At 36.1% G+C, this 22780-nt stretch overlaps 1 protein-coding gene across 4 annotated transcripts in view; it reads right to left on the bottom strand.

Moving 5' to 3' along the window:
* Positions 1 to 22272, bottom strand: part of ITPRID2 (ITPR interacting domain containing 2) — a 39736-nt gene extending 17464 nt beyond the window's left edge. For 3 of the 4 annotated variants that reach the window (XM_023212364.2, XM_023212367.2, XM_023212365.2), the window contains exons 1-9: positions 21708 to 22272; positions 21331 to 21376; positions 17916 to 17965; positions 17036 to 17092; positions 15082 to 15121; positions 14897 to 14995; positions 13118 to 13326; positions 11256 to 11956; positions 3685 to 3757 (exon numbers count right to left, since the gene is read on the bottom strand). In XM_023212364.2, coding sequence (XP_023068132.1) covers positions 3685 to 3757; positions 11256 to 11956; positions 13118 to 13326; positions 14897 to 14995; positions 15082 to 15121; positions 17036 to 17092; positions 17916 to 17965; positions 21331 to 21376; positions 21708 to 21918 — 1486 coding nt within the window. In that variant the 5' untranslated portion in view covers positions 21919 to 22272. The remainder of the gene's footprint in view (positions 1 to 3684; positions 3758 to 11255; positions 11957 to 13117; positions 13327 to 14896; positions 14996 to 15081; positions 15122 to 17035; positions 17093 to 17915; positions 17966 to 21330; positions 21377 to 21707) is intronic. The other variant, XM_023212366.3, reaches the window with a different exon arrangement.
* Positions 22273 to 22780: the final 508 nt, after the last annotated feature.

Raw genomic sequence — 22780 nt, 5'->3', positions numbered from 1 at the left:
CTCAGTATTCGTTCATTATTTAAGCTCGATTATAATCTATTTTGGTAAATCCAATCAATGTCTTATCCTTGGAGGAAAACTGGATGAAGTAAAAGATGGCGCTAATAAAAACAGAAGTCCCAAAGTAAACTATTTCCATTATGTAAATATGTAAAGATATTTAGGAGGTAAATTTAGAAGTTCAAATAGAGAGTATAGTGTGTAAAGATTTCTATTATCTTCCCGATTTAAAAAATACAATCAGGGCTGGGCATGGTGGCTCACACCTGTAAACCCAGCACTTTGGGAAGCCGAAAGTGCTCCCAAATGGATCACGCTCAGGAGATCGAGACCATCCTGGCTAACACAGTGAAACCCCATCTCTACTAAAAACACAAAAAATTAGCCGGGCGTGGTGGCGGGCGCCTGTAGTCTTAGCTACTCGGGAGGCTGAGGCAGGAGAAGGGTGTGAACCTGGGAGGCGGAGCTTGCAGTGAGCCAAGATTGCACCACTGTACTCCGGCCTGTACGACAGAGCAAGACTCTGTCTCACGAAAAAAAAAAAAAAACACAATAAAGGGTAGTACATTAAATAATCTGAAATGCAAGCATACTTAAATGTCTCTGGTGTTTTATGATGTTTTAAATGATGCAAATGTGTAAGGTATAAAACAATTATTTCATAACAATTACATAAAACTCAACCAAATAGGTTCAACTACAACACAATATTGTTAATCTTATAAAATCTTTCTGCTTATTTTTCTGCCTCGAAATTCTAATTCCTGGTTGGTGTGACTTATAAATAATGTTTTACACAAGTAAAAAGGCCAACTAAGCATAGTGAGTATGTTCATATTCCATCCACACTACAACTACCACAATGGGAGGGACTGTACAGTTCTTACATTCATCAAGGCAGAAGCTTCAAGAGACAGCAAAGTTCTGCAGAACTTCAAAAGCAAAAGGCTAAAGTGTGCTTGCCAAAACCATATTAATTTAAGATATGAACCACATAGAAAAAGAGCCAGATAATATAATTAAATAAAATTTAAAATCTACTAAAGTCAACTTGGTTTGAAAAACACCCCACTGCAGACTCAGTTTCCATGGAATATTTGCTCATTAAAAATTTAGAATAATTCTGTAATATCATTTTGAAAGTAACAAGACTGCAAAATGAAATATAAGGAATTATTCCATATCCTTGATAAGCCTTGGTAATTGGAATACTTGTGAAACTAAACTGCAATAAGCTGTTACCGCCAGTACTGATAAGGCATTATATTACTTGGTAAAATGATTAACATCTTATGCTATAGCAGTTATCACTATAATTATGTATTTTCATGTCTTTAAACTAGATTGTGAGCCTTCTGAAGGCAGAAACTATTCTTCTTTGTATCCCAGTACCTAGAATAAGCTGACAATAAATGTTTGCTGAGTCAATCAATGATACCTATTTTCTTAAAGCAACAAAAGAATAATGCAGTCATTTAAATGATTTAGAAGTGAAACTGTCTATCTGGCTGGGCAGGGGCAGGTGCCTGAGAACACAGGGAAATATTCAGAGAGAAAGCAGCCAGAGTGAGCAGCTCTGACTGGTTCTCTCTGCTAAGGTCTGTTTTATCTGCAAGAGAGTATAGTCTGTGCCAAGTTCACCTCAGTTGTTAAGCCCTAAGTACATACAGTTTAAGGTCATAAAGTATGTAGACTGCTTAGACTTCAGAGCAGTTTTGGGGCAATGGGTAAAACAAGGAGGCCTGGGTTCAAGTTCTTGCTGTGTTCCTCATCATAAGCAATAGCTTCTCTCCTCTGCAAAATGAGATAGTTATAATTCTTCTATCTATCTCACAGGGCTACTTCAGAAACTAAGTAGAATGTAGGGGAAACTATTTTGTAAACCATAAATCACAATCTAGGTTCTTCAGTCAGACATTTCTGTTTCCAAAAACACAGTTCTTAACAGAAAAAGGTGGAACTAAAACAAAAAGATTAGATCTCTGTCCTGAAGATACAATATATGATTTCTAATCAAAAACTAGGAAGTTAGAGGAAACATTAAAGTGAGAAAAAAATCTGGAAACTTTGTCTAGTATCATCATAAAGACACCGAACAACTGTCTATCTACTATCTGCTAGACTAAAGAAAATATTGTAAGTCCTCTTTAATAAGAAAACTGTTGAACTTTTCCCAACATATCTACCGAATGCTAACTTGTAACATACATTAAGTCATTAAACCTCTCTGGGCTTCAGTATGTAAATCTTGGACTGGATTTGAGATTAAGATAATTTTAATTTCAAAAGTCCTAGTACCAAACTGCTATATGCACTTGTACTAAACTTTTGAAGCAAATATATTACCACTGTTTCTAACTCGGCAGTTATGATCTAAGATACTTACATGGGATATAGGCTACTTTTCAAAATGATGAAAACACTATGTTGTTCTCTCTTCTCTCTCATGCACACAAACACACAGAACCATTTTACTGTTAATTTATAAAAATCTGACTGAGAAAAGGAAAAAACCCAGATATGAATATAACCCACATTCAATCATTCCTACCACAGGGATCTTGCTCTTAAAACATCTTAAAGTAATTTTGTTGTCTTCTTATCCTCCTTTTAATGCATGGCAAGCTGCTTTTTCCAATGTATCCCCTGTGTACCCATCTAAAGCAAAGACTTCCTGATGACCATGAACTCAGTTCAGAAACACATACATAAATTTACGAACTTACAAGGGGAAGAAAATTAAATAGTAAAGTTCATTTTGAGTCTAACCAGATCTGCAGTGACCTAGTGAGAGTGAAGCTCTTGTTTCTTAATACCATATTGCAATAAAAGAAAAAAAAAATATGCAAATTGTCTCCTGTGAAGTAATTTCAGAGATCAGGAGACAACAAACATGTAATTTCCTATTCTAGGAACATACATACGAATCTTTGTTTAAAAAAAAACAGGGTGGTTCAGCATGTGTAAAGTTTCAAAAATAAACAGTCCTACCTTCAGTAGTCATTTTCACCTCTTCCTCTTTCCCTTTCTCTAAAGCTCAAAAGCTTTGTAAATCCAAAGATCAGAATTTTTTTTTTTTAACTGTTGTTGCAAGTCAGAAGTGAAAGGAATGGATTCAAAGGTTCTTTGGTCAATAATTAATAATTTAAGAGAGGAACAGTATCTACAACCACTCACCTTCAACCCATAGCTTGAATTTAACTAGCTTTAACTATTGCTAAAAAATTGGTAGTTTTTGCTAGAGGAATATTCACGTGTTATACCTAGGAATATATTTGTTTTTATTTATAAATATGTCACTATATTTATATAGTGAAACACCAAAGACAGATAATACCAGTATATTTTTCAGTCATAACAATGTAAAAGGTATTCCTAATCCATTGCTCTATCACTTCCCAACTAGCTCTTATGCAAAAGTGTAAAATACTTAGAGCACACAAAATTGTGAAATGAGGTCATTCTAGAATAAGCAAACAAATTAGCAAACTAATTTTTTAAAAGTCTTTAAAAAATACAGAAAAAGTTCTATAACCAAACAGTAACGAATCATGCCTACCTGTGTTCTTTACCTTACCTTTTTACACTCATAAATACTACGAATACTGATATATAAAACCCCTTTTTCCAAATCAACTAATATTTGATAATGTGCTCAGAACTAGTGGGTACTGGTCCACTTACCCCTTTTCGACTTCGTAAGACCTAGCTGGTAAGTGGCTGGAACATGAGGAGCTTCTCCCTCCGTACTTTGAACCTAAAGAAGAGTTTTAAGTAGTTAAAACCACATGAATCTAAGGCAAACAAGTATAGCTTCTTGAATAACCATCCATTAAACAAATCAACCTAACTCAAGTGCACTAAAATATTACGTATATTCAAACTTTAAGAAATCTGACCTCAAAATTATTAGAATGCTCCACAACTAAATTTTCTGATCTATTTTCCAGTTAACAATAGCACTCAAGTTTGTAGCACAGAAAAATAACTGATGGAAATTAGTGCATCAGACGTGCACTAGCTTCCATCATTTTACCGTGTAATGGTTAGTTCTTAAATAGTAAAGAACATCCTAGTCAAGTGTGCAAACTAGCCCAACATACGGGTTTTCAACCTTGAATAAATTTTAATAACTGCTTAATTAAAAAAAAAAAAAAACTGTTGCTATTACATGAAAAACAGATCCATAAGGAAAAATTCTCTAAACATTCAACTTCAAAGTAGGGTAAATACCAGGAGAAATACTAATACACTCACTAGAGCACATCATGACCAACACACAGTTGAGGTAATTATAAGTCTTGCATCTTTGAGAATGGAACACAGTGCTACCACTGCAGAATTTCTAAATTTCCCTAGACTTTCAGATATCAAAAATTGCTCATGTGTATGACTGCTTTGTCCTGAAATTCTTTCAAGACATAACTTGGGATCTGTACGTGGAAAAGCAGGTTTCATTACAGAACTAAAATAATGAAAGATATTAACCATAAATCTTCCTTGAAAACACTGTTCAAAAGAACGTATCAAACCCAGTTGTCGTTTTGTGCTTTATTTTTCTATCTGCACAAGTATATAATCTAGAAATTTTCAGATTCCTAAATCACCACCTCCAACCCACAAACACCGTCTATTCTGACATAATTAACTCTACGTCAACATTAAATACATGGGGAATGGGGAAGATGCACAATCATTTCTGTCACTTTACTCTGTAATGATTTGTTCTTAAATCATAAAGAACATCCTAGTAAAGCATGGTAACTAGCTGAACATGTGGGTTTTCAACCTTGAAAACAAAAATTAGAGCACTAATAGTTAACACATTTTAGGGAAAACTCTAGTAGTTTTTAGTTATGAAGCTATTCAAGAATAAGAAATATTCCAAAGGAATAAGAGTGAAATAACCAACATTTTTTAAAGCCCAAAGGTTAAAGATGGTATTACCCAATTTAAAATTTGCTCTAATTTGTGCTATCTTTGCTCTATATAGCTCCATGAACCCAAGTTTATAAATCTTTTGAAAACTGAAAGCACACTGCTCATGCAAAACCATTACCTGTAAATCAGATACATAAAATAGATTCTACTATTCTTTATTATTATGTTAAAATTAGAATAATTCTTCAAAGCAGCAGACACATATTCAACAGGAAAACCATTGTCTTATATGCAAGGGAACAACTGCATTTTCTTTTTAAATTCAACAAAAGGTCTATTATTGGCTTCTATTCAGGCTCGATCTACTTCAAGTAACTTTCTGTAAAGTAAATATCAACCAGATCAAAAAATTATAATAGAATTCCAATGCCTCTTCATTTATGTTGTAGGAATACTGGCTTAGGCACGGCATTAATATACCAAATCTCTCACTGTTATTTTTTTAAAAATTTAATCTATTTATTTAATTTGAGACCAGGTTATGAGACTGGATAAGCTGTGTATTTTTGGTAGAGCTGGGGTTTCACCATGTTGCCCAGGCTGGGGTCTCAACTACTGGGCTCAAGCAATCCACCTGCACGGACTGCCAAGTGCTGGGATTACAGGCATGAGCCATGGCACCCGGCTGCTCACCTATAAACACAGAATTATCATGTATTCTATTTCCTTAGACTTATGAAATTAATCACAAAATAACATGACTTTAATAAACACATATCATCAGTGTACTATTCTTCAAGATGCTACTCTACAGCAAAAACAAACCTACTCCCTCCTTTTACTACAAACTCCGTAATTAATTGCAAGAAAGGAGCAATTCAAAAAGCTGAGAGGGTCATATTTTACTAATAAAACTACTAAAGTTGGGATTCTTCTGTTTATACGCAGCAAAATCAGAGTACTCACTGAAGAGAGAAACAGACATGTTAGTGATAACGGGTGAATTTCTTATTTTATTACTGGTCACAACTGTGCAAAAGAAGGCAGTCAAATTTGAGATGGGGTATACCACAGAGAATTATGAAGCAAATATAGAACATAGACTTTAGATTTATGTGACAAGATTTTCCCCATTCAATGGTTTCAAATGATCCGTAGAATTCTGGTCATTTGCTATAAGCAGCCTTTCATAATTAACAAGAATAGCCAAATAAAACTGAATTAGAATGATGGATAATGGGTGTTCATGATACTATTTTCTCTAATCTTCAGGTAAGTTTGAAACTTTTCATAATAAAACAGTTGCATAATTAAAAAAAAAACAACACCACTAAACCAAAGAGATAAAATTGCTTGGTCTCAATGTTTTGGGATTTAAAGATGTATGAAAAACAGCTTCAGAATAATCCACACTATTTGGGTTACTTCATTTAAAAAAGTTTTCACGAAACAATGACTGTATCTTTCTTAATCAACGTTCTGCTAAAATGACAGGCACTCAACTTTGGTTTCTTTCTCTTTTTTAAAAAATGTACTTTTTGTTTCAGCGAACCACTTTGGCTTCTTTACAGCTGTCATGTTTACCTTGACTAAGAGGGATCTTTCTAAGCACAATACTACTGTATTGTATTCCACAGAACAGCAATATGTGGATATTCTAAATCAAATAACCCTTCCTCTAAAGTTTAAAAAGAGACTGTATAGCTGTTGTCATTGTATAAACATTGTATATCAAAATGGTTTTCAAAGAAAATCAAAACTAGAGCTTTAGAAATTACAATTCTAATTTTTAATGACAGCTCAAAAAATATCAGAGGAAATCATTCTTTTTCCAAAGTAGTACCATGGTGCTGTGCAGTAGATGATGAGTTCTTGTACAACGCCTGACCATACCAACATATCCGACTTTTAGCAAGTTGTATATATAGTCAAAAATAACTCAAATTCAAGTCTTATTCATGCCACTTACCGGCTAATGGCCTCTGACAATTATCTGCAATAATTATCCATTTTTTTTCTTTTTTATTTTATTTTTTTGAAACAAGGTCTCGTTCTATTGCCCAGGCTGGAGTGCAGTGTGGAATCATGGTTTGCTGCAGCCTTGACTGCCTGGGCTCCAGTGATTCTCTCACCTCAGCCTTGGGAGAAGTGGGACCACAGACGTGCACCACCCTGTGCAGCCAATTTTAAAACTATTTGTAGAAACAAGTCATGCTATGTTGCCCAGGCTGGTCTCTACCTTATGGGCTCAAGTGATCCTCCTGCCTCAGCCTCCACACAGTGCTGGGATTACAGGTGTGAATCACCATGCCCAGCCTCAAAATTAACTTAAAGTGAAAAATTAAAATTAAAATTAAAATTTCTACCTCACAGGTCCTTGAGGTGATCAAATGTAACTATACGTCAAAGTACTTTGAAACAGTAAAGTAGTAAGAATGTACAACATGAGATCCTCCTCTGCCATCCTCCACTGACATCCGCTGTGCTCCTTCCCCCTGTGAAGCACTGATATCAAAGGGAATATTATAGCCCTCAGAAAGATGGTGAAGAACCACTGCTATAAAACAATATCAAATGAGGGAGGGGGTGCTTTCTCATTTGTAAAAGGAAGAAACTAGAAAATGAATTAAAATATCTCTTTTCATACTAGTTTATGATTCTATAAATTACTTGCAAATGTTTATCTTAAGCAAATATTCTCGAGTTTTACACATACACACAAAAATATTATTTATTTTTACTGTCAGGTAAATCATTTTTTAATAAAAATTAACTTAGGTCTTTTAGGTAAATACCAAATAACAAAACAGTGGTTAATTGGGCTTTAGAGTAGCAGACATCTGTGCGTGTCATGTGTTAGAATTCATATTCTAGGGCAGATTTATCTTCGAAACATATACAGTTAAATTTAAAAGGCCAAAAGAACAACTTAATTATCTGTCAAATATCTGATTGACGTGGGATTATTTTAACTCAGTCCAATAAACAAAGAAAAATCCTAAAACAGCTAAAAATGAGTAGTGAGGTACATTAGTTCAATCAGTAATTAGTATGAAGACAGGATTAGAAACAGTTACTAATACATCAGTAGCTTAAAAAAGATTATGTGTATATCCAATAATGACTATATTTAAATAAAAATTCATTTATAGGCCAAGAAGACCACACAATCAACTGCTTACAGAAACGCTGAGTTAAAAGTTCTCCTTCTTAAGTTTTTCCCTTACACTTAAAAGATGAACATCTGCTTGAGAAGGATCATTTTGGTTTAACATGTGAATCATTCACACAACTAATCTATGGCTTCAGAGAGTTACCACAATGTATTCAAAATAAGCCATTCAAAAAGAACACAAGAATTAATGAAGCAAGTCATTTGGAAGAATTAGAAATTCAATAATAGGGTTTAATAACTTTTTATAAATAGTTACAGGCTGGGTGCAGTGGCTCTCACCTGTAATCCCAGCACTTTGGGAGGCCAAGGTGGTCAGATCACGAGGTCAGGAGTTCAAGACCAGCCTGGCCAACATAGTGAAACTCTGTCTCTACTAAAAACACAAAAAATTAGCTGGGTATGGTGGTGTGTGCCTGTAATCCCAGCTACTCAGGAGGCTGAGGCAGGAGAATCGTGTGAACCCAAGAGGCAGAGGTTGCAGTGAGCCAAGATCATGCCACTGCACTCCAGCCTGGGCAACAGAGCGAGATTCCGTCTTTAAAAAAAAAAAAAAAAAAAAAAAGAAATATCATTCTAAACATTCACAGCTATTTTAAATAGTCTACAAGACACCTTATAAGGCAAGGTGACTTTTGCAGTCAGAAAGTAGTCTCTGGCCTTTACTTTTTCTAACATAAGAAATAGACACTTTCATTGTACCAGGCCAGGATCAGTCTCATCATCTATTTAGCTCTCTTTACATTTAAGTATTTTGTCTCTTTGATTCTGGTGACTGTGGGATCTTACCTCCTGTCTCAGATGGATTAGACAGCTTCATGCAGTCAACATGTCACCAATATTTTCTCCTTCCTAGCTTCCCAAAGCAGCTCATGCTCAGATCATCTTTCTGAGAACTGATTTACTGAGAGAGAGAGAGCGCTAACCTATATTTACTCATTGTTTTCACAAGAATAAAATTTCCATCAAGAATCAAACCTCATGGAAAGAGGTCCAAAAGAAAAATAGTAACAAACTACACTGAATGGGATCTGAAAGTCAGCTTCACTAAGATTGTTCTCTTCATCTGTCAACGTGATTCAAATGCTTGGGAGAAGAGGAAATTAAAGTAACACATTATTTCCTTTCTTTATCCATTGTTCTACCAGCTCTCTTTAATGTTCCCTAAGGGATGAAAACACAATTCCAGGAGGTTTTTATCCATATTTTAAATATATCTGAAGATACATTATTTTCTTTAAAATTCCCCATATTCACAATGTAGCTGTGGTCGACCATAAATACTTTTGGAAAAAAAAAAAAATCTTCCATATTCTTCCACCAATGCATGTAATCTTGCACTTCAAAAAAACGTTCAAGTCAATGCCACAATACTTTCTTCATTAACCTTTTTTTGCCAGTAGAGGGGGCAAAAAACCCCAGACTATCATGAACAGTTAACTTGTCACAAAAGTACATCTAGCACTTTCTAAGTGTTTTAAAAACCTTTTGTGTATGGTATCATAAAAAATTTTAAAAACAAACTATAGCTTAGAATTCAGGAATTTTAGAAATTAAAAATAAACTTCCTTGACTTCTTTGAAGAGTGACTTACTTGAAAATATGAGTGTTGTTCATTCAGAGTCACCAGCATCAGATTTGCAATTACCTAACATAATTTGTTTAGATCTTTATGCTCTGCTATTGTATTAAACAGGGAAATTAACTGTCATATCTAATTGTCATAGAAGAAGGGCTCTAATGGTAGGCAAAAATTTACACTTTAAGTATGAGTGCTGGAACAAGTTTAAGTTTAGACCAAAATGAAGTCAAAAAGGAATCAGTGAAATAGAACAGACAGAGATTTTAATGTGTCATCATAGTCATCTTCCACACTCATTATGATGATAAATAAATTATACTAGGAGGTAAAGAGATAGAAGAAATATGAATATATACAAAGAAATAAAAGAAAAACAGCTCAAAAGAAAATGTAAAATATTCCAAGGTGCTGCTCCTACTCCCTTTTTATTTCACTATTCAGTTGTAATTAAAGTATTAACAGACCACAAAAAAGGCAAAAAATCTGTATCAGCAACTGAAATTTTACAATAAATGAAAAATCTTCACTAAAGTGAGGGAAGGAGGGAAGAAGGGAGGGGAAGAGAGAGAAAGACAGACTCACCTAAGAGGATATTTATGAGCTGAGTCAACGATCTTGTTTTCTAATTCCCTAAAATAATGGTGTGTGATGTTAAAACCACTGTGAACTATTACTAAAACAAATCTAATGTAATAAATTACAAAAGACAAATTGTGCATTATATAATTTATAGCCACAACTCTTCATCAGCACACACATGCCTCAGTTTCCTCATGTACAAAATGAGACCACTACTATGTGCCTCATAGACTGCAATGAACAGAGACAAGAACAGTGCCCAGCACAGGGTAGATGCTTGGTAAACATCAGTTTTCCTGCCCCAAGCTATATAATTCCAACACAAAAGTATTCAGCTCCTACTATTCAGAAGCAGTTTTAGCTAAACCTCATTCAAAATAAGTATCTTTAACTTTTCCAACTAAAAATTTATGTTAACTAGCAGGTATATTACTGGACACAAATAAAAAGTAACCAAACGCTGGTCTTCTGGGCTTGCAGAAACCCTATTCAGTGGCCTTTCAAACCTTCTTCTTTGAGAGTCCCTATCCTTCCCATGTAGGTACATAATATCTTCATGTTCTTTCCAGTCATATACCAAGACCTATCCCCAAAGCCTTCTTCACATATCCTTACTGCTGAGATATGTCAAGAAAAGCTTGCCCAAAGGCATACAGTCATTCAGTGGCAGACAGAACTCAAACCCCTGTTTGATTTCAAAGCCTGTGTTTCCAACTATTACACAATATTGCTTTGAATTTAAATATACTCTCTCAGGGCTTTCTTGAGCATCAAAATCTTACCCTTGAGAGAAAACAGGCTTACGGTTCAAATATCAACAAGTGGATGAACATCTGGAGGAGCTACTGAACTGTCCCATTACCTCAAAATCACATAATCCTGAGACCAATTCTTGGTTTGTGAAACATAAACCTGGAAAGTCAAAATTAGGATAAATTTTTCTAGTATAAATCTATTAGCTACCTCTCATTTTATAAATATTTTTGGTACTTTTTTTCCTAGTTTGCAACTTGAAACCAGTCTCAGTAATTTTTTACTTACCTCTTCCATTTCGAAGGAGTCCTTCTGCTGTGTCATTATATTTCTTATGGATGGTATTGTCAGTGGTGCACATGGCTCTTTTTCAGGTGTGGATATATGGACACTTTTCAGCTCACTGCTATTTTCTAGCTCACTGTGGCTGGATACGTTGAAATCACTATCCAATTTGGATTCTATAATACCAGATTCCTCACCTAGTTGACGCTCATGACTTTGAGTTTCTTTACTTGGTTCATTTTCAGTTTCTCGGTTAAAATTACTATTTGCTTCATCAGAAATTCTATCACTATCAGTGTTCTCTGTAACAGTTACTGAACTGCCAGAGACTTCTTCTTTAACTGTAGCCAACATAGAAGATGATTCTTTCTTCTTCATAATTTTTTGAGACTTTTGATCACTTTTATTGCCACTTTCTTCAATCACTGAAACATTTAGAATCTTTCCTTTTTCAACTGATGGAGAAGGACTACTACATTCTCCTTTCTCTGTTTTATCGACACATAAATTCAGTTTTGAGAGTGTTTTCATTAAACGATTTGCAGTGTTACTTCGAGTTAAAGGTGGAGGTGAGTCTGTCTCCTTGTTAGAGGTCACTGAGGACATACTTCCAATTCTCTGCAGGGGAGTCCCGGAGACTTGGGAATATAAAGAAGAAAATGCATTGGCCACAGTAGTAAGCACTTCAATTTGACGAAAACGGCCTACCAAAAGAAAAAATATTAATTATATGTTTATATTTATATATACACATACACATATATTAAACATATATTATTGTTTAGGATTCCAAAAACTACACTTAGATCACAAAGATTATAAAACTCTCTTTTTTCCTTATCTAACACTTAAACCTTCTCTACATTCACTGGGTGGGAAGAAGGAGCAAGATTTTTACTCTAAGCACTAGAATTTGTATTTTTAAAAAATCAGAAATAAACACAAAGCATAATGGCAACATTGAATAAAACAGGAAGAACTAGCTATTGGATCTACAGCTGTGATTCTATTAAGTCTTGAACTCTGCTAAGACTCTTTCAAAATTCTTCTAAGAAAATGCATGTAAATATATATTTTATACCTAATTTGCTGGGGGGGGTATTTATTAATCTCTTAAAACTGATAGATGAACAATGCAGGGAATCCTATTTTTGGAATCTTTGGCTAACAGAAAGAAAATAAGCAAAGATATGAGTGAAACTGATCAAATCAGCCAGACTAGTTCCTGAAATTAACTGACTTCATTTAAGATTAACAAAGCTCCTTCCCTACTTCTTTCCTTCTTGAACAAAAGTGATCTGTAGATAAGAATAAGGTTCTCTGTAATCCCAGCACTCTGGGAGGCCGAGACGGGCGGATCACGAGGTCAGGAGATCGAGACCATCCTGGCTAACACGGTGAAACCCCTTCTCTACTAAAAAAAATACAAAAAACTAGCCGGGCGAGGTGGCGGGCGCCTGTAGTCCCAGCTACTCGGGAGGCTGAGGCAGGAGAATGGCCTAAACCTGGGAGGCAGAGACTGCAGTGAGCCGAGATTGCACCACCGCACTCCAGCCTGGGCGACAGAGCGAGACTCCGTCTCAAAAAAAAAAAAAAAAAAAAAAAAAAAAGAATAAGGTTCTGCAAGTAGGTTATTGTAACACTTGAGTCAAGAATCGGGGAGGAGGCGAAAAAATAGGCAAATTAACCACTATAAAGAGTAATAAAATAGCTTAATTTTAACATGTAAAAATGGCTTTTGTGTTGATCAATCTCTTTACTTTCCAGTGCTATTCCTGCAAATTATTAAGGCTTTAAAATAAGACCATCTTGCTGTAGATGCTATAATTTAAGAAAATAGTATGCCTAACACTTAAAAACCTTACTTGTTAAAGCATAATTTGGGTTTTCTACTTCCATCCGTTGCATCTGAGCACTCAAAAATACTTTAATATCTATCCCTTTGGCAAAGGATGATGAGTTAAAAAATCTGGAAGGAATTTTAGAAGCAATATCTGGTTCATCACGTCCAAATCCAAGATTATAAAGAATTTCTTCAGGATCTTCCTCATAAAGTTCCAACAATTCTGAAACACTACAAAAAAGGGGGTAAAAAAGGAAACATGAAAATATAAAAGAAACTGATAGTCCATACCACATTATAAACGAATACATATTATTGATTTCCTGTGATAAAATCTTTTTTCTCAGCTTCTGCTCTGTAAACCATTATTTATTTTCCCATGTTTACACATGTGTACTAAGGAATAAATAGCCCTTATAAAGGGTTCATTGTCTCAAGTTGCTAGAGTTGCAGAAAAGAGCTAACCCCAAAGAACACATTCAGAGATTCCCTACGTGATTCCTCACCTTATTTTTTCTGTCATTCTAAGAGATTCCCCGTAAAGTAGCTAAAACAAGTAGAGGACAGATGACCAAGAATAAGGAATAAACAGATTAAAGAAGAAATGAAAAGGAACTGAGGGACAGTTTGCGAAACTTGAGCTTTTCTGCTATCCATGTCCTAGGAGTGGCAACTGTCCTCAGAGGGACAATAAAGATAACAAGCTGATTTCAGAGAAGTGTGGGAGGAGCTTACTTTCAACTTCTCTCCAACCACTTCCACTTAGGAAGTAGGAAGAGTAAGGTATACAGGGTGTGGGTTACACAAAGGTAACTACTCTAATTCTATTGGGAATTAAATATTTAGTACCCCTTCTCTCTCATACCGGTGATAATCCAAGCTTTCTAAGACTCACTGAAGAAAACAGGAAAGTCAGAGATGGAACTTCAACAGACAGACATTTCAATTTGTTTCAGAGAAAATGCTCAGATTCTAATATTATAATTTGGATAACAGTTTAAACTGGATTCCATAGGCACACATACTGATGTATTTTAATATACTGTGTGGGGGGGGTGGGGGGGGGTTTGTTGCTGTTTTTTGTTTTTTTTGAGACAGCATCTCACTCTGTCACCCAAGTTGAAATGGAGTGGCACAATTATAGCTCACTGCAGCCTCAACCTCCTGGGTCCCATTTCAGCCTTCCAAGTGGCTGTGACTACAGGTAGCCCCCACCATACCCAGCTAATTTCTGCATTTTTTGTAAAGACAGGGTTTCGCCGTTTCACCATATTGCTCAGGCTGGTCTTGAATTCCTGAGCTCAAGTAATCCACCCACCTTGACATTCCAAAGCACTGGGATTACAGGTGGGAGCCACTGTGCCTAATTATACTATATATTTGAAAGATCTTTGGTTTAATATGTTGAAAAAAAATTATGCTTAAATATCAAGCTGTAACTCAGAAAAACTTATTCTGATTTTTGTGTCAGAGTTAACTCAAGTCCTTAACAGAATGAATTTTGGTTCTCCACAATTACAAGTTACTCCATTATGGAGTTCCTCTTTCAGGTTGTTGAGAGGGCTCCAAATACTCATTATGGATTCCGGCAGCATTATAAACCTATCTGTTGCTTTTTATTTAATCTCAAAATAAAGCAAAACAAAACAAAAGCTCCTATCAGTTGTGCTGGTTCAGGAAACACTCTTTTTGTGTTCTTTCTGATTTCATACTATCAAGGTAAAATTCAAGATTGAAAAAATGATAAGAGTAGGTCATCTATAACACAATGTAATCCCAACACAATTTCAGAATAAGTTACCTTGAGACTGTCCCACTACTTTTCCCAGATCCAGTGGAATTCATACTTCTCCCTTTCTGATGAAACTGTAATCTTCTCTCTTTGGCCAAGATATTATTGCTATAAACAAAATCAGATTATATAAAACTTTATTTTCATTAATGATCTTCATTTTTTAAAAGAAATAGAGCAAAACAGCTACATACCAGTTTTCAATTTGAGCATCACTTTCATGGAGGTGGTTGGCTATAGGTAAAAATAATAAATGTAGAGCACAACTGTTAGTAGGACTATAACTACTATGATACAATTATCAAGAAATCAAATTACCTACAATATTAGAATTAAATGCCTAATATATTAAACACTTATCTTGGTCCATTAAATCTGCATCATTAAAAGTAATATACAGATAGATAAGAACAGGGCCAGGAGCTTCTGAAGGGTGTTTTTGTGTTCTGGCAACATAAACTACTCTCATTTGAGTGCTTAAAATAAAAAAAAGTATAGGGAACCAATTAAATTTCTTTAGCAGGTTAGAAATAAGTAATGAGGAAGATATGTACCATATATGTAGTACTAATTATTAAATTTAAAAGCTATTAATGAAGAATATCTTAAGAAGAAAATATGATTTAACATTAAGTGTGACAATAGTATACATCAATTTCTAATGTAGATTTTTTTAAGGTTATAACTGACTTTTCACACATATAACTTGAAAACTTCTACTTATTTCAACATAAATTTTCTTTTAAAAATTGCCTTTCAACTTTATAATACAACTTTAGCTTAAAGTTCTAAACAGATATGTGTTGTTAATGTTTAGAGTTAACTTTAGTTCATTTAACTTTTATAGACAAATATAAAGAATAAAATTAATTATAAACATATCTATTTCAGCACACATGAATTGCTTTTCATTTCTGATCTGCAAAGTTATGACAATTTTGTGTTTCTTTGTACATCCACCAGAAAGGTGCCTAACTCACAGTACTCAGCAATTATTTACTTAATGACTGGAAATAGCCTTGAAATAATTTTCAGTAAAACAACGTAATAGCTTTACTCTTTCATGAGATTCCTTTTAGGTTCTGGTTTCCAATAAAATCATTCAATATTATCAAACTACCAAGGCAAATATCAAAAGTGCAAAGTGCATTTGAATAAGGGATTGACAACATGTTCAATTGTACTGACTGGGAAGCAGTAAGTTTAAGCTTTTTATAGAGCCTGAAAACATATAAACAGAAATAATAAGAATGAGAATATTCATATATTCCAGAGTTTTAAATGTTAGAAGGTTCTAAATAGTAATTTACCTTACACATGCATTTAAAACAGCAAAAAATCAAGGACATTAAATTAGATGTATAAATTCACTATTCATCAATTGTAAGCTTTAAAGATTTTTTTTAAATTCTTGCTTTTTTAAAAAAAGTACATATTAATAACTGAGCTATACAGCTATGAATAATCTATTCAATTTGATCAATGAACTATAAAATAGCTTTTAAAATACCCGTAAAATAATTAAAAATTCTTAATTTTTTGTGTGAGAAATCTTTATTATAAATCTACTGGAAAACATTACATAACCTGTAAACATTTTTAAATAGCACAAACACTTTTTAAAATCTAATGCTTTCTGGAATAAACACCAGCATGATTTCTAATAAAATTCTATTAGCTTTGCTATTTTGTCTTTCCCCTTTAATCTTCTAAAAATCAGGAAAACGGGGAAGACAGGAGACACTTAAATACAAAGAGAAAGACAAGCTGCAGCTGTAAGTATGACATAAGTCTATTTTGCGCTAAAAATAAGCTTCAATTTCATTTTCCCATGTATAAATATTTAAGCGTCCTTCCTTTTTCAGGACATTTCTTCCCTCAGTTATATTACCACGGTTTGTTACAAACTGTTCCTTTAAGCATTTAGTACAAGAAAGACAGATGGACACTTCAAATGGTTCTTCAGAGTCATCCCTACATATATCCTACAGACTATGACTAGATTATTAACATAGAAAGGTAATGTGAAATGTACGTGAGTCATTTTCAAGACCCTTAAATTTAGGTTGAGGATCATAAACCTGAGCTTCCTCATTTTTTTAAAATTTGAAAACTAAACAAAAATACAGTTCTTCCAAACAAACATACCTTCAGCTCCCAATGACAAATCATCTTCAAAACTTCCTCCATTTCTCACAAGCACACCTGAAAGAAACATCTGAAAACTCATCCTGGTGTTTTGTTCCTCCCTACCCTCATATAAAATCACTATTTTAGTTAAAACAAATTCACCCAGCAAAATATCTTATACAGTAAAATGTTTCAGACTTGAACGTACTCAGACATTATTCTGATTATATAACTTCAAGAAGCAGGTATACGCTTTTCCTTTAACGTAAAGAAACCACTTTTCCAGCAACATAAAGTTATCAGAAGCCAACCTTTACAGGCTGTTTTAAACTTACATTTTTAAAGTTGTTCAATTAGATTACATACCAATAGTTTCATGGAAAACCAGATTCTGGAGCAAATATTCTTCTTATCCATCTCATATTAAGTCAGGAGCTGGATTTTCCTGACACTGTAAATGTATTTTTATATGCCTTGCCACTACCTGCACATGCTTGTTGTACTTTGAACTTTAGACTTCTGTCTTGAACAGGTGGTAAAATTTTAGGTGTGGCAATTTCAGTTAATGTAAGCAACGAAATGCTGCACTAAAGTTGACTCAACTTTTGTTCACTCAAGTATTTTCCTTATATTTGCATATATTTATATTTAATTAGTCTTTATAATATCTAACTGGACAATAAAGAGGTAAGTTTCACGCTGTGAAAAGGCTAGGCAATTTGCTTAAACTCCCTACTGTTTTACAGTTTACAACAAAGTTTCTCCATTTTGCTTCTAGCTCAGAACAGCATTATAAACATGAATATCACTTTTATCAGTCACATATACACCTTTACCCAGAGGACAAAAAAGTAGAGCTGTCATAAAGAACAGATTTAGAAAGGCAACCTTCTCTTACCCTTGAGTGTACTACTGCTTTGTTCATCCAGTGAGGCTCCCAAAGGTGTACTGAAACCATATAAACATATTAGCCTTAGTCTTGTGAAAGGCTGTTTGGAAAGCTGTCATTACATGGCCTTACTTAAAAAGTTATAGCTCAATAAGCTTCTAATCACAGTTAAACTCTCCTCCAAAAACACCCAAGGAATGCAAGTAAATTACATAAGTAATATTCAGTAAGTAAGTAAATACCTATCATCAAGTTAGTTCAGCAGGAATGATTTAATCACATCTGATGTGCCAACAATTAAGGGCAAAAATGGCAATGACAAATGATGTGAACTGGCATTTTTCTTTGCAAAAAAGAGAGAATGACTGACAATAAGCATTAAGAAAATGCCTGTTCCTCTCAACCCCTTCCATCAAAAAAGAAAACATAATTAGAAGAAAACAAATCTTCAGTCATAGGTAACTTAACTTTAATAAAATTAAAAAGTGAAGAGTAGTTGGAAATGAGGCCCAACAGTTTCCTTAAACCTCATCTGTTAATCTATTACTAGCATTTCAAAGCATCACATAGTGCCTCCCCCTTGCCCCAACTTTTTCTTTATTGAAATGTAGAAGCTTGAGATTTGCTTTCTGTTTTTAGCTAAAAAATACATATATTTTTCATTTAACTCTGAAAATTACTAAAAAGTTGACTTGAGAATCAACATTAAGATTAGCCATTGTTAAAATTTTTTCATTCTTGTAGTTCAAATACAGATGAGAGAAATATCTTTTTTTTTTTCAAATACAAAAATAAACACTTTTAATTCTCTCAAATGAAGTTATAGTAAGAAACACATTGTTTTATATTGGAGAGTCTGTTTTGTGATACAAACCTTTCTTCAGTAACAATTTATACCTGTTAAAAATTCACATGAGACATGGGATCAATTATGAAAATATCGGTTTCAAGGAAATGCCAATTAAAGGTTAAAACTTTCTACAAGTATACTAACAATGGCAGCTCCTTAAAAACTAGTACTTTTGAAATGTAAAAGAATCACAAGCAATTACTATAAATATACTAATAAAAGCTTTAATCCATTTTTTGCATATATTTTAATAAAATTCTAATGTATGTCTTTAAAAAGCCATCCTTCCCTGATGTCTACTTTCTTGGATGTAAACATTGCATTACTCTGTCCACAGATGTCTCTACTGGTCTATGCACTAACAGAAAATGGTAGATGAGCAGAATAACAGGAATCCTCCTTCGAAAACAAATATCTTACTTTTATAGTTGCTCCCTTCCAAATTCTATCAAAATCTCTATCACTTCTTAAATGTTAATTCAAGCAGTTTTTACTTAGTCCCCCCACAAATGGTTATCAAAATAAAGACTCCCTTTAAGGAAAGAAAACATGGTATATTTATTCAGGATACGGACGGCACTAAAAAACAAAGACTATTTGAGAACTTATCAAGTGGGTAAAATGCTGTCTTAAGGTCGTTTGTACATAATAGACAACATACAGAATGTCCAACTCTGGGAAGGAACTTGAGTTGTTATTCAAAACAAAAATACAGATGCAACATATCCTAAGTCGAACTTGCGATAATATAGCCAAGATTAAAAGACTACTTGTTCTAGCTTTCCTGGACACAAATGAATGCCACTCCTACGTAGAATAGGTGCAACTGTAGGAACAAGAAGGAAATCCATGAGGGAAGGAGCAGCAAACTACAGAATCTTCCCACATAAATCAGTATTGGCAACAAAACTTCTGAAATTGTCAGGGACTGACTGTGTCCTGGTGAATGTCAACATCTGCCTACTGCACTTGTCTCAAAAAAGATGCACTTATTACTGTCTAATTGATACGATCTCTTACACAATCTTAAATCCTATAGGTCATTAAAATATAGTGTGATTCTTCTCTTGTTCTTAATTTTTTAAATTCTTTTGAATATGCACTTGAACTTAAACAATAAAACATTATAAACGTATTTGTAACGCTAAGCCTATTTTAAGAAACCTAAAGTAAGCCACTACTGTACTGAGGACTGTAGGTAAATAAAGAGTCAGATTGGAGGTTTTAAAAGACCTAAGTAAAAGTAACAAAACAACTGCTCAGATACATTTCTAAGAGGAAATGAAAGATACTAGTTTCATCAAATCTCACCCAAAAAGGCCTGAATATGTATATTCAAAATTTCAAGCTTTTAAATTATAGACTGTTTTGGTATTTAACAATTAAATGAACCAGTAGCACAGTAATACAATTTCTTGATCCATACTTTGAGTGAAGTATCTAATATCTAAGGCTTATCTGAAAACCAGGAGATTGATTTACAGCTAGATTGTAAATCTGGGGTCCAAGGACTTAAAGCAGTGTAGTTGCCTCTGTGCATCTTTAAAAAGAAGTTATTCCATGTATTTCATCATATTTCAGAAGGGTCTATGACACTTCCAATAAAGAATACGAGTTCTGTAATAAAGAGTGCTCAATAAGGTTCCAGTCGATTCATCAAAACAGGGCATTAATATCATGGTAGCCAATATTCTGTCTTTAGAGGCGGCAAACTGGCATATGAATCACTTGCCACAACAAAACAAAACAAACTACCCCAACTCTAATATTTGAACGAAATATTAAGAAAGCCTAAATTGAGAAGGCAAAAATATGCTCAAAAGCAAACACCAACAAAAGTTTAAATGCTATATTCTTGATTTTACAACTAGCAATTAAAGTGGAAAAAATAGGAAACAAGTACATTTCGCTGTAGTCAGATTTACTTGCAGTATGATTCATCTCCTCTGTATTTTATCAAACATCTTTGTACCAGTTGCCAAAGCATGTAATTAAACAGATTTATGCAGTCTGAATGCTTTAAAAAGTTCTATTTCCTAAGAATTTCAGTGTCATCTGACGATTCCATGTTCAAGAAGTAAACTATAAGTACAAAGTTAGCTAGTTTTAATAGCTCCCCAAACAGAAATAAAATTAAAGCCCATTTAGTGTAGTTAGGTAAATTAAACTCGTCTTAAAACACATTTGAAAGGAAAATGATTCCGTGCCAGTTGTACAGATGCCAAAACCAAAGCAAAATAAAATATCCTATGAAATGTGAGAATTCTTTCAAATAAAAACAGAACAAACATAATATGGCACTACTATCTGTTTTGGATTTCTGATCTCTGATGCTAACACCATGAGCGAGCAGCTGAAGTCCTAACTGTAAAGTCAACACGGTCACCAAATAATCAGCGGTCACAGCACTTCCATTTCTAATCGCTTAGAGGAGGAAGCTATCCGCCGGCTCACTTTCCGGTTTGTAGCTTACAACGGTCGCAGGACCACAGGGACGCGGCCCGAGTGGCTCTGCTCCAGCGTCCCGTCCGCATTTATCTCCTCCAGGACGCGAGCGGCCCAGGGAGCACTCACCGGCAGTCCTTGAGCCATATCGCGATCTTCTCGTTGGGCACGTTTCCTGCGGGGTAGAGCAAGGGGACAGCGCGTTACCACCCAGAAGCACTCCGACGGCAGGGTCACCCTGGACCCTCTCAAGTAGGAAAATCTACCACGGCAAATGCAGCCTAAGCGACACGTCTCAGTGTCCCTTGGCAGGGAAATCGGATGGCACCCAGTAGTCTGTGTGGGTGCGCCTCGTCCAGCGCGCGCGTTTGAAGGTCGGAAGTGTCCCCTCTCCCCTCGGCCTACGGTTCCCGAGACTCTACCAGAACTCGTGGCAGGCGCCCAGGGCGCACGAGACTCTCCCCAGCCCGCCAGCCTCCCCCCGCAGCCCAGCCGGGCGCACCGACCTCTTCCCCCGGCTGCCGGCAGCTGCGCGCCGGGGAGGTCCTCCTCCTCGTCCTCCTCCTCGTCCTGCGTCGTCGCTTCTGTGGACAGATCCTCCGTCTCTGAAGCTTGCCAGGAGCTGCGGCACTTGGCCCAGGCCTTCCTCCTGCGACTCGCCACTTGCCACTCCAGTTCCTCCTCCGCCTCCGCCGACGACGCCAAGGGCCGGTCCATGGCCGCACTGGGGGCTCCGTTATCCCAGCCGGACCCTGCGCGAGACACGGCGGCGGCTGGGACCCCCGCCCTTGCTGTCAGCGCCCGGCCGGGCAGGGGGCCCCGGGAAGCTGAAGCGGGCGCCGCAGGAGGAGGAGGAGGAGGAGGAGGGGACAGGGAGGGAGGGAGGGAGGGAAGGAAGGGGAGGGAAGGGGCGGAGGGCCGGCGCTTCACATGAAGCCGGCCGGGCGCGGCGCGGGAGCGCTAGTGGCCCGAGGGAGCGCGGCTGGGAGCTGAGCGCCCGCCCGGCCCCTGCTCCCCACCCCCAGCCTGACGCGCCCCGGGCAGGCCGGCCGCTGCGCGTCTGCGCGCCTTCCATCGGCGGCGGCCCACGCCCCCTTCCGGCCGGGGGCGCGCGGGGCGTGGTGCGGAGCAGGCCAGCCCTCCTTTGCTGCCCGCGGAATGGGCGAGATTAGTTTGTTAATAATCTTTCCTTCTCTTCTCCTCCTTCCTCGCCCAAAAATAGAAAGAAAGTGGGGAGGCCAAGTCTCACAAATCGCCCCCGCGAGAAAACGAGTGTCTGCTTAGGCACCCTGAAACGTACACTTCAAAGAGTCGCCTGAATGTAGACTAGTGTCCAAGGAATTGGGGTAAGGATGGAAAGAGAGGTGCTTGATTGGTGTAGCCAAAATGTCAAAACTGCGAAAGACCAAGCTTCCTGGAGTGCTACTTTCATCTTTAAAGTTATTTATCGTGGTTATGTTATGAATGAAAATGAATTGTGAAAGGATATTTAATCTGGAAATTTCATATTGAAGTTGGACTTAAGGGAGGGAGAATAGAGCAAACAATAATTGGGACAATGTGGAGCTAGTTGCTTGGA

This window comes from Piliocolobus tephrosceles, chromosome 11 (assembly GCF_002776525.5).
Source record: "Piliocolobus tephrosceles isolate RC106 chromosome 11, ASM277652v3, whole genome shotgun sequence".
In the NCBI taxonomy this organism is placed as follows: Eukaryota; Metazoa; Chordata; class Mammalia; order Primates; family Cercopithecidae; genus Piliocolobus; species Piliocolobus tephrosceles.
Note: the sequence above shows the minus strand (reverse complement) of the source record. Positions and strands in the feature narration are given on the sequence as shown.